This window comes from Nothobranchius furzeri, chromosome 10, assembly GCF_043380555.1.
Source record: "Nothobranchius furzeri strain GRZ-AD chromosome 10, NfurGRZ-RIMD1, whole genome shotgun sequence".
NCBI classification, from domain to species: Eukaryota; Metazoa; Chordata; class Actinopteri; order Cyprinodontiformes; family Nothobranchiidae; genus Nothobranchius; species Nothobranchius furzeri.
This window is the reverse complement of record NC_091750.1, coordinates 56456640-56469588: the sequence shown is the minus strand read 5'-3', so window position 1 is coordinate 56469588 and position 12949 is coordinate 56456640. Positions and strand designations below refer to the sequence as shown.

The following is a 12949-nucleotide window of genomic DNA, read 5'->3' as shown; positions in this document are numbered from 1 at the left end:
AGTCACACTTTCCTAACTGAGCACAGGAGAAAAGGGGCTCGGATGAAAAAGGACGAGGACTGAATGAAGGAGCAGGGTAACGGTAAAACGGCCCATGAGACGTTCGGCTCAAACAGACCCTGAGGATGAATGTCACATTAATCAATATTAGATGCTAACGATAAAGAAAATACTAAGAGGGTTAAAAAGGCCTTTTGTCTGCTGAAGAAAAACAATGTCAACACCCGCTGTGCACACTCATACCTTCTGTTTAGTCTTGAATATGTTCAATTTTTCATTCATGATTAAGTTGAAGGTTAGGAAAAAAGTGAGTAAGCAGAGATATTGCACCTCTGTCAGGAAGTACTCTGAGATTAAAGCCATGCTAAGCAAATTTTGCACATTCTTAAATCATTTTCTTATGTGCCAAAATGACCCTTTACAGGGTTAGTGAAATGCTACTCATACCCCCACCGCACCCTGTAGCCAGAAAACTGCACTTGCAACTTTGGAGTAGCAGGCTGCCTCGTGTTAGTAAAGTGGAGCTGATGTACCAGCACTGGAGTCTGTTCCAGCACATTTCCTGCCTGTTTTAGATTGTGCAGACAGCTGATTTGTTTGATTTAGTGATGAACCTGTAGAAACTAATGAAGGCTGAGGAGACATTTCAGCTGTTAGATTAAGGTGTTAAAAAGATGAACGCACAGCGAGGAGAGAATTGTCACTTTTGGTTTTGCTAACTGGACAGTAGGGGGTGCTAAAAGCAAGCCAAAACTGCAGAGTCCCCCTTTCAAATAGCCTTCTGGTCATGATGGCCCACCACATAAAAGCTATGAGCTAACATTTTATAAGGAAATGACATAAAGATAAATAAAATCTAAACCTATGTCACAAAACTAGCTTAAGAATAGCAACAGCGTGTTTTAGGTACAGAAGAGTTCAGAAGAGTTTTGAACTCTGCCAAAAAGGCAAAAACTGTGTTTTTTGGGGTATAATATTAGGAATTAGATTAGGCATTTTCTAAACTGTTGAGCCAGAAGATTTCATATTTATGCATATGTAGACGCTTTTCTTCTAAATCTGTATTCTGCTCATTTAACTTTGCACATTTTCAAAGAAAAACCTGTGGTTTATTTAAGATGACCAAACAAACTGGGTCTTTCAAATGCAAGCCATTAAAATGCTGCGAAAAGCCACATATATCAGTTTTAATTTTTTTTTAATTATTTTTTAGCTTATAAAAAGAAAAACAGGCATGCATGTTAAAAGAAATCCTGCAAACACAGTCATTGGTTGAAAAGTCTTCTCATAATTCTGCATATGTGTCTGAAATCACCGCACACATGTCCCTATGTGGAGCAGGAGACAGGTGTCATGTAGCAAGTGAGGCACAGAAAATACATCAACTACCTCATCAAAAGAAGAAGAGCCACGCTGCCATAATCAAAGAAACGCTCCAAGTCTGATTCTAAACTTTCTTTGAAAGCCAATGGAATACTCATGGACCCTCGCTGCTACTTTGACCAAGTTTGATCCCGATTTAAAGGCATCAAAGTTAAAAAGTTCCCAAGCTGTTGTGAAGGCAGCCGAGTAAAAGGTGATTTGTTAGACTCATATGCTGCTTATCATTAGTTTTAATATCAACACAGACAGAATTTCTTAGTCATGAAACAATAACAGACATCTGATTTGTAGACGGGCCATGTTAATTGACCATGTTTGTGTGTTAAACCTTGAATTATTAGAGTTAAACAGACTGTGAATCAGGAAGAGATGGCAGAGGACGAGGAGGAGGAGGGAGAGCTTACCCCCTCTTACTAATTTTGGTCTTTGCTGCTGAGGTACTGGTAGCTTCATATATCTTATCGTTGCAGAGTCTGCCTCTCCCTCGTTTGTATTCTTGTGTGAGTACAAACAGACTTGACTTATTGTGTTAGAGCTCAGTTACATGGAGATTGGTCTGTCTGATGGTTGTTCTTAACCTTCCATTGTACACGCTCCATTTAGCTCTGTAAACACCGGCATAATCTCTCTTTTTATAAACGACTGCATTTGTTACGTTACATAGCTGCATGTGTAACCTCACAGCCACTGCATCACTCAAGTCTGGAACAAATACTCTTATATAACGTTTCTGCTCTGGCCCGTGACTCAGGATGGAGCGAGATCTCAGGAAGTGACCTTAATGAACTCCTAATGTAGTTTACTTTAAACACATCTGATTACTTTGCTGTGCAATAAATTATGACCAATAAGGGTCGTAAACATTAAAATCTGACTTGGATCATGGGCAAAAATACTAAATCATCAAAAATATTACTCACTATGTTAATAAGCAGCAATCATTTATATTTCAATTTTAATATTTTGTTCCAGGTTTTTTATTTAGTGATGATGCCTGGAGTTTCTATGACAACTAAGAGACGGCCTGATCCATCTTTCTCAGACATGCAAACATGAATCTCAGTGCCACTTTGTTTTGAGTGCTAATAAAAGCTAACGGTAGCATGGTAACACACTAAACTCAGACGGTGGCTAACAGTGTGTTAACGGTATCATCACCGTTTCCTCTGATGTGACCATGATGAGTTTTCTTTAGAGAACGTTATTGGACATTGGTTTGCAGAAAATATGTATTAGTGATGGAGGTAAATCAGGAAATATTTCAACATAACCATTATCAATTAAACTAATGGTTACCGCTAACCAATTTTTTGAAGCATGCTGAAAAATATGGCTTTACCACAGCAAACAGCTTGGCTTAAAGCAACAGGGAAGAGATGAGGAAATTAACGAGAGCTGCATCCAACTCCTAGCCTGGACATTTAGATGAACCTAGCAGCAGCAAAAGATTCTGCCCTATAGGTCGGTCTAGCGATGTTGTATTGCAGCCTCAGCAGGTCTACCATTGGCTAGATTAATTGTAGGCCAGGTTAGTTACAGTGCTCTCTGTTTACAGGGAAACGTTGAGCAGATGATCCCATCACGAAAGAGCATGGAGGGCTGTGCAGTCCTTCAAAGAATTGCTACCCCACACCATTACTGACCAACTGCCAAACCGGTCATGCTGGAGGATGTTGAAGGTAGCAGAACGTCCTCCATGGTGTCTCCAGACTCTGTCATGTCTGTCACATGTGCTCGGAGTGATCTGAAGATCACACAGTGCCGGTGGCAAATTTGCCAATCTTGTTGTTCCCTGGCAAATACCCAACATCCTGCACAGAGTTTGGCTGCAAGCACCTCATAGGCCCTCATACTGCCCTCATGGAGTCCGTTTCTGATCGTCTGAGCAGACACATGCACTGGAGTTCATTTTGCAGGTCTTTGGCAGTGCTCCTCCTGTTCCTCCTGTCACAAAGTTGGAGGTAGCGATATTTCTTGACACTACGCTACACTTCACAGCAAACCTTCTTGCCACAGCTCGCATTGATGTGCCATCCTTGATGAGTTGCACTACCTGAGCCACTTGTGTGGGTTGTAGACTCTGTCTCATGCTACCACTAGAGCGAAAGGACCGCCAGAATTCTTCAAAGGCAGTTCGACATTTGGGTGTTGTGATTGATGACCAGCTGAACTTTAAAGATCACGATGTTGCTCGTTCATGCCGCTTCATGCTGTAGAACACATGAAAGATCAGACCATACCTAACGCAACATGCCACTCAGTTCCCGGTGCAATTTGCTGTCATCTCCTGCCTCGACTACTGCAATGGCCTTCTACCTGGTCTCCCAGCCTGTACTGTGAGACCTCTTCAAAAGGTCCAGAATGCAACGGTGCATCTGGTCTTCAATCAGCCTAAAAGAGCACATGTCAGCCCTCTGTTCATTGAGCTCCAGTGGATACCGCTAGCTGCTAGCATCAAATTCAAATTGCTAGCACTAGCATACAAAGTCCTGGATGGTACCGCTCCCATCTACCTGAATCCTCTGGCAAAGGCTTACGTCACGGCCCGGCCGCTCTGGTCATCACAGGATCGCCGACTAGCAGTGCCTTCACCACGCTCAGGACTCTTTTCATGTGACATTCCACAGACGTGGAATAATCTACCAAGCACTACTAGAACAGGGGCTTCCTTGTTGATTTTAAAGAAACTTCCGAAGACCCAGCTCTTCAGAGAGCATCTTCTAAACTAGAACCCTCCCAGCACCCGTCCCCCACTCTACTGCACACTCCATGTTCGCTTCCCTCTATTATTCATTATGCTGCCTCCCTGCCACCTAGGATCGCCAGGGGCGGCACGTTTCCCTTCTATTTCTAGTTTGTTTTCTTTAGATCGATCTAGAAAATTTGCTATCATTTCACACAATATATTACAAACTCTGTGTGTTTGCACCCAGAGTGTATGTTGTGAATGAACCAGCGTTTGGTCAGTATGTGTAAAACCGAATGAGGTAAAGGCTTTTTGGTTTTTAACAATATGCCAATATCTGCTAATCAGACATTTACACACATTTTTCTTGGTATGATTGCTGCTGTTATGTTTCCACAGGGTGGCCCCATCTACCTCCTGAACCACATCCACTCCCAGATTTTATCTCACTCCTACAAAATATCAGAATCTTTTCAGTTTCACGGGAAAGTAGAAGAAGTACGGGAAATATTATGCAATATATTTAAATGCTGCAAGGATGCATCTGATCATACATGGATGTAAGTTTTTTAGTCAAAGCAACAAAATTTTTTCAAGTTTTAAACTTATTCTAATGACCAAAATACAATTTCACTACAGGCTTCAGGTACAAAGAAGTATTTTAAAACCAAATCCTTTAGCAGATAAATGTTTGAATCAGTATTTTTATTTTTGCAGTAATCCTGAGCTCTGTCATTCTGTTACCATGCAGACTGTAAAGAAATAAGATGTGGAAACTTCCTCTGCTGCTAAAAGATTTTACTCGTATTTTCATACATGCATTCCTATTTGCCATGCATTTTTTTGTCTCAGTAAAAGCTGCAGATGACAGCGCAGATCTGATGAGCTGATGAAGTTTTCGCTCTCTCAGAGCTGATTTATTTCCTGTAGCTCTTCCTCATTCCTTTATTTCCTCAGCAAAGAGGTTGGACGGCACATCTGGAAACACCTGCGTCTGCAACATCATTTTGTTTCTGCAGCACCACCTTGTGTCCTGCAGGTTTGCTCACTCTTTCCAGGGTGGGATGTTTTTAGATGAAACTATCACTTCCTCTGGAGATGTATGTTTTTGCAGCACAGTTAGAGATTTCATATTCAGGTTATATAGGTGAACATTTACCATGTTTAGAAATTAAGATGAATTAAGTCATTTAAAAATTCTTGATGTTACTAATGACAAATGCAATTGTCACAAACGTCAAATGTAGCCCACGTTTAGGCCTTTCCTTCTTTCACAACCTTTCCTCTAGCTCTCTTTGTTCTGACAAGTGACCTCTCTAATATGCAGTTTGACTGTGGAAAAATCCAGCTGGCTTTGGCAGAGCTTAAAGGGCAATTAGCCTCATCATGATTCAAACCAGCTGAATCTTCTGTTTGACATGAGGTGGATTAAATGGGCACTTTACCTGCTGGTGACACCACACATCATTCTAATGAATGTGCATCATATTATTTCATTTTCAGGTCAAAACAGTACATGCAATGCAACACGTGTTGCTTTCTGGTTGTTTTTTAATGTGAATTTCTGCATTGCAGTACTGTGTGTTGCAGCTGGATTGCCTCCTGGCAACGTAGAAATGTGACCATAAAGTGAGACACATTCGCGTCTAGCCTGGATCCTATTAGGTTTCCGCCGTCTCCTAATGTGTTTTGACATTATTGGATAATAAAAGTCACAATGAAGCAAAAGGACTGTTGGCAACTTCAACATGAATGAAAGTAGATTTTTTTTTGTTATTTCTTCATCTGTGAGCTGCTTAGTCCGCCTTGTTTAGAAGGTGTCCAAATGTTTGCCTCATCCTAATCTGATTAGATCTAATCTGGCTTGTTGTAATGTGATCTGTTAATGAACACTGATTGGATTTGTTAGTAAAGTGACAAGTGATATTTTAACTGACGAAAACCACGAAGACAGGTTAGGTTATAAATAAAATTTAGTCAGATTATCGTTTTAGTGTTTCTGAAAGAGTTAGAAATAATCCTGATTTTATAAGCCTTTGTTTGGAGGAGTAGTTCAGGGCTGATTAATTAGCCTAGGTTGAGTCAAGTCCCAAGTGTACTGTCCCCAGCCTGAGACCCTTTTATGGTAAGTGGACGTTGGCTTTGTGCACTTAGCTGTATTAGAAAGAATTAATTTTGTACTGGAAACTTTGAAATTAAGTTTGTCCAGTGAAGTTGGTGTCAGTGGATTGTGGACTGGGCATGAAGGAGGAGGAGGACAAGGACCACACCTTGTGGATCTAGCCAAAGGTGTGTCCAGGGAGTGGTCTAGGGTAGCACCTGCCACCCTTGGAATCTGATTGGCCACCTCAGGTAACACCCCAATGAGTTCCATTTAAACTGACTATACGTTGATCACTAAAGGCTTGGGGTTACAAACCACAAAACAGTAGGAGGCAGCAGGGTTAGTGTCATGTCTAACAAGGGTGTTAGCAGTAGCTTTGGCTAGCATTAGCATTAGCTCTGTTTATGCTTAGTTACTGTTTCTGCTGTCTCCTGCAGTCAGGGACTCTCTCAGGCAGGGCCGTGTCCAGGGGGTGGCCTGGGGTAGCACAATCCACTCTTGGAATCTGATTGGCCACCCCACTGAATTCCCTTTGAATAGACTTGTCCACAAAAAGCTTGGGGTAAAAACGAAAAAGCATAACCATTGGTGCCACCCATACACAAAGAAGTGCACTACCTGGGCCACCCCATTTTAAAAGATCTGGGCACACCATCACTCTCAGGGAAACAAGAGGAAAGAGTTGCATGAGTTGCTGTGAAATTTTTATGTCTGGAGCTTGTTTAAATTAACACTAAATAGTTTATTTAATTTTAGGCTAGAGCTTTAACATTAATCTCAGTGATTGCTGAGTAAGAAATTTGATCACTTTCACACCTGACACCACTCTGCAGCCCTAAACTGGCCAGATACTGCACTTAACAGTATTGTGGAGTGGGTAGGTGCTCTGTAGATGGAGCTCTTTACCTGCTTTACAGCTGTTAGCTGTTAAGCTAGCAGTTGTCTTTTTCAGTTTACTAATTGTCAATAAAAAGCACAAGAAGAAGAAAAAGAAGTTTGCTTTTTGTTGGTATCGTGGTGGAGCCTGGCAGTAAAAGTAAAAGAGTAATATATTTAGAGGCGAAGCAAAGAACTCAAACCAGAGTGAACATAGGTGCGGCCTACAATAGTTTGAGGAAGCTAAAAGAGGCAACAAAATCATGGACTGATGGTGACCTGACTTTGTTGTAATAATATTCTTTTTCCAACAGTGTGGATCTTTTTACATCACAGTTTATTTTAGTGTTAGTTGGTTCGTATTAGTATTAGCTCGTTGTTACCTAAAAGAGGCCACTACAGGGTTGTTTACGACAATTATGATTCCACTTTCAAACAGTAGGCTAGAGGAGCCAGAAACTGCTTTGTGTTACTTTAAGACTATAAAAATACACTTAATTCCTGTTGCTCCAAGACCAGTCGTTAGCATGTCAGTCCTGAAGGACATGAATGATGTTCTCCAAAAAGAGGTCATTCTCTTGAAAGATATATGAGCTCATATCTTTTACACAAAACACATTTGATGCTTTGAATATCTTGAATTTAAAAAATATGTGGATTAAAATGTTTCCTGCCAAATGCCATGCAGATATCATCATCATCAGCAGGACAATTAGGAATATTTAACTTTCATTGATTTTCTGAACCTGCACCAGAAAAAAAAAATGTTTTTGTAGCCAACAGGTACAAATATGCACATGGGCAGAACAGCTGATAAATATGTAAATCCGTGCACCAACACATAAAACAGATGCAGCTCATTGCCAAGGTGGGACTTAGAGCCAGTGGGACTCTGTGTGTTGTGATGGTAGCTCTCTTAGAGTCTGCAAACCAGTTCGAGCCAAAACACGATCATTTCCCTCTTCACCGATACGTTGCTGTTTTTTCTCTCACTTGTGGGTTCCAGTTTAACAGAAGTGAAAATAATAACTGGAATCCGAAGCCTGACAGCTGATGGGAAAATTGTGATTGAAGTAAATGTAGATCATTTAAAACTGCAGTTAGTTTCTGGGTGAAGTATTTGGTATCTTTTGAAGAGGTAGTGCATGAATAAAATTGTGATTTATTAAAAAAAACATTTATCTGATGTGCTGCAGGCTTTTGTGCAAATGTTTGTAAATAATTTGCATAATAAAAAGCAAGTCAAGATATGAAAATTAAACACAGCCATAAAACTTGCTTTTTCTTTCTGTGGTTGAATTGCTGAATGGAATAGTTTGTCTGCTTGGCAGCACGTAGATCAGTCGTGTAAATCCATACAGACTGCATGGGAACACCCAAGCCGAGGACTCCAAGAATATCATCAGAGCCCAAATCTCATTAACAAGCTAAAAACTAGGGCTCGCCTTGGCTTGGGATTTCTGCAGCGATCCCTGGAGCTGCTTTACAGGTTTATATGTGTGGTGTATGTGTGTGTGTGGTGTTAACTTTGTGCAGTAAATGACAACTACACAGCTTCATATCTCACTCTTACACAATCTGCTGCAGCTGTAGGCCCGCGTGTGAGATGTAGGGCAGCATAGCTCAGGTGTCATGCATTCTTGTCGTGGTTGTGCTGCCGCGTCCGAAATCAGACGCTTGTCACTCGGACACAGAACAATCAACAGATCAGTCGCCACTAAAGCGAGATACATGGTTGGCTTTGTGGGATTGTATGTGGAAGATTGAGGTGACTCTTTTTTGGATTTCTTTTATTTAAGAGTTCCTTCACTCATATTTTTAACACTTTTTTAACACGGACTAAAATGTCCCTCCTTCTCCTCCACCTCTAAACCCGTTTCTCGTCATTTACGTCTACGAGTAAAACGCTTGCTGCAAATCTTTGTACTCCTTCAGTCACGGATGAATAAACGTTCATAGTTTCAAACTTTTTCCTGTGATGCATTGTTCCATCTGTTCCGTGTCTGCTGCCAAACATCTTTTTTATTTTTTGAGGGTGCAATGGCTGTGCTGTTGACAAACTCAAAGAAAGCGGCGCCCTGACTAATCGCAAGCTTGCAGTCTCCCTCACTTCCGACGGATAGTTAAAAAGTTGGGCATGTCTCCAACGGGCTCGCACCAAAGCATAATGGTGTTGCATATTTTCGTACCGATGCAGATAGAGAAGTATAAATTAGGCTTAGCTGAGATGTTTTCTGCTGTTTCCTGGATGCTAAAATCAAAACAGCCTTCCCCGTCGCGAGTCAAGATGGGTCAGTCCATCAATGTTAAATGACAGTGTGACGTAGATCTGTCAAGATTTTTAAATCCTAGAGTTTCGCCTAATTTCTATCATAAATATCAGCCGGCATGAAAAACTCAGAGACTGATCATTTTCAAAAAATAAGAAGTAAAAAATGGTTTCTCGGTGAAACACCGATGTGGACCAAAGTCTCCACCAGGGGACCAGGGATGCAGTTTTAGAACTTTGTTCAAGGTCAAGCTGAAGGTCTTGATTTGAATACCTTCCCTTTAAAAACAAAGTCTAATTTCGCCTGTTTGGAGTGGTATGTTTGGTTTAGAGGAACGATATTTCATTTCCGTATTTCTTGCATCATGAACACATGCCGTTGACAACATTCAGCCTGTTTTTGTGCATTTGTTACCTTTAAACTTTGTAAAAGTTGTAAATGAGAGACGGACAATCCTTTTAGCATCACAGGACAAAACCCTTTTTTATTCTGTGCTTTTTTTCCTTTTTGAGGTCAAACTTTTAGGTGTCCATTTACAGTTTTCTCATGAACCAATAGTTAAGGCTCAGAGTCTTTAAAAAGCTGAAATCCCCTGATACCACAGGTAGTTTCATGAGACAAGAAGCTGAGTTTACAAGGTCTTATTTTTTGTGCCAGATATGCACAACGGAAATCAAAGTGTGTCTTTTCAGGCAATCTTTCTATTTCATTGCCTAACTTGTAAACTTCTTTCGACAACAGCAGCCATTTTCCAAAAGCACCCAAACATTTAGGCTTTTTATAACAATTTGTCAGCATTTTAAAATATTGCTTAGGATATAAAAAAAAAACTGGACACTGTCACAGAAGGAACACTCTATACTTTCACTCACCTCCTTGCCTTCCCTTCATTGCCTCAGTTCAACGAGGACACGTGTAAAGTGACCTGCGCTCACAAACATTATCTAATAAATCTCTGTACAAACAGCAGTCCCCCTGGTCGCATATGTGCAGACATGCACGCTCGTACATTTGAGGATTCCTTCAAAAACTGGAAAACAACAAGGGGAATGCCATCCTTAAAGGTCCTATATTTAGATAAAGTTGTTCCTTTCCATCTGCACGTCGGGTGTATGACTCAGACGTGCAAAAGTAACCTCCCCGTTGGAAAAAAAAATTGACATGTGTGTTGCAACTGCCGATACTGTTCAGCTTGTTGACATTTGAAGGCAACAGGCTACCGGGGCTGGGTGTTGTGGTTGCAGAGCTCTGTCTGTCATGCTGCCTAACTTCATATCTGCAGAAAGGCACAGGTTTATGTGTTAGGGCATGAATGTTTGTATATGTTGATCTTCAGTGGACACACACAGAAAGACACATAGTTGATCTGAGAGTTTCTTCCTTTCTGGCAGGAGATGTTGGGTCGGCAGCAGCTCAGGCTCACCAACTATAAACTCCAATCATACGATACACTTGACACAGCATTTGCTCTCTGTAACACACACTCCTCTCATAGAACATTGCGTATCCGTGAAATGTAGGATCCACATGTTTGCATATCTGCGCTAGGTCGGTGTGTTGCAGACGTGCTTGCACACATTGCATGAAACAGCGTGTATTTGTGCATGTGCGCATATGCATTCATTTAGACTGGATGAGTACATCCAGTTTCATAAATGCATGAATTGTAAATGCACGCCTGGATGGCTGTCTGCAGGGCAAATGTCAGGCTGTGTGCTGGGACACAAGGCATGAAAGGAAGCAGTGCCTTGATCTGTTTCAGATAACATCTTTTATTAACATAAACACGAACATACCAGAGAAACATCAACTGGCCTTTTTTATGCTTTAAAAATGTTGAAATCACCTGCAACTCAATGTCTTACATAACCAGACTGAAGGGGGTAAATGTGTGAATAAAATGCTGTATTTTACACACTAGGTTCACCATATATGATCCTGCAGCTCGTAGAGACTTTAGCATCAATACCTTAAAGTAGGTGTTTTCTGTGAGACTTCATTTTTTAGGACTTTAAGTAGGACTTTTTTACAGTCCTATTTTAGCTCACTGATGTTTGCAGGGATTGCATATCTCTCTTAAGGTAACAGTGATCCCGTCCCTACTCGTTGAAAGTGGAATTACAACTGTTGTAAACAGCTCTGCTGCAGCCTGCAGTAGCTAGTGCGAACGACTAGCTAACACTAGCATGAGCCAACTAACACTAAAATAAACCATTAAGTAAAAAGATCCGCACTGATGGAGAAAAAATATTTTTACTTACAAGTCCAGAAGCAACAAAGCCAGGTCACTATGAGTCCATGATTGTGTAGCCTCTTTTAGCTCCCTCAGACTATGTAGGCTGTACCAATGGTTACTCTGGTTTTAGCTCTTTGCTTCACCTCCAAAGAGATTACTCTCTTACTTTTATGTCCAGGCTCTGCCATGATGCCAACAGAGAAGCAAACTTTTTTTTCTTCTTCTTGTGCTTTTTATTTATGCTCGACAAACTGAAAATGCTAACTGCTAGCATTACAGCTAACAGCAGTAAAGCAGACACAGAGCGCCCCCTAGAACATCTACATGCACCACAAAACTGCAGTATCTGGCCAGTAGGGGGCTGCAGAGTGGTGTCAGATATGAAACTGGTCAAGTTTTTAACTTAGCCAGTTAGAAACTTACACTGGGATTAATGTTAAAGCTCTAGCTTAAAGTTTTAAAAACTATCTAGTGTTACATTTATTGCAGCTTTTCAGTCACACTAAGACTGTTTGAGTACCTTTTCATTTTTCTTTAGTTTGAGATCATTACTTTGTTTTATGACCTAGTTTGGTCCAAGCTTTAATGTTTAATGGACCTCTCATTTGACAAACAAGTTTTTACTCTTCAGTGGAGTTCGTTGATGACTTCAAAGGATGTCCCACATGTCTCTGGGCTCTTTAGAAGAAGCTTTACAAATCTAAACTTAACTTACAAGACATTTTCTCCTGCAACCCTTTTAAAATTAGAAACCCTTTTGTAATTTATGCTGCTGTAAACATTGACCTTTAACATGCTAATAGTCTGTAGAGTCTAAAATGCAGCTATTGTGTTTTTTCTTTCAATATCTCCAAGCACAATCTGACCTTGAGGTGAACCAGCTGGGACTTAACTCCAGGGAAGACTGACAGCTGTCTTAAATGTTTACCACTTGTAAAAAAAAAAATCTTTTCCTGATGAACTCCGAATGGTTATGCAATGACCTTTTCACCCTTCCCAGATTGAAGGAGAGCAACAGGTTTTCCTCTAAGGTGATGCCTTAACTTCTCTGTATTGTCCTAACACACCTGTATTGCATGCCTCAGAACGGCAAATTGAAAAAATCTGCTTTTACAAAAACCTTTATTCTGATAAGGATTAGTAAATAAAGCTGATAATCCGTTTGCATACCACACATATTGGTTTTGTGTTTGTTAAATAATTACTGGCATGTGTAATCTGTTGTATGTTTTAGTAAATTTGAGGTTAGATTGGCCATTTTTAAAGTTTGGTGAAAAGCTGATAATTTTAATAATGACAGGATTTATAAAAATTAAAAATCAAACTAGGGAGGCTTTTCCTTTCAGCACACATGTAAATATTTATTTTTGCCCTAAACGTCTTGATATTTTTCT

At 40.4% G+C, this 12949-nt stretch overlaps 1 protein-coding gene across 2 annotated transcripts in view; it reads right to left on the bottom strand.

The window, feature by feature from the left end:
* Positions 1–10535, bottom strand: part of ubtd2 (ubiquitin domain containing 2) — a 29539-nt gene extending 19004 nt beyond the window's left edge. Inside the window, exons 1-2 of one of the 2 annotated variants that reach the window (XM_070555823.1) lie at positions 10329–10535; positions 10192–10244 (exon numbers count right to left, since the gene is read on the bottom strand). In XM_070555823.1, the coding sequence (XP_070411924.1) occupies positions 10192–10210 (19 nt within the window). In that variant the 5' untranslated portion in view covers positions 10211–10244; positions 10329–10535. Of the gene's footprint in view, positions 1–10191 lie in introns of both variants that reach the window. The other variant, XM_054731102.2, reaches the window with a different exon arrangement.
* Between the last annotated feature and the right edge of the window lie 2414 nt (positions 10536–12949).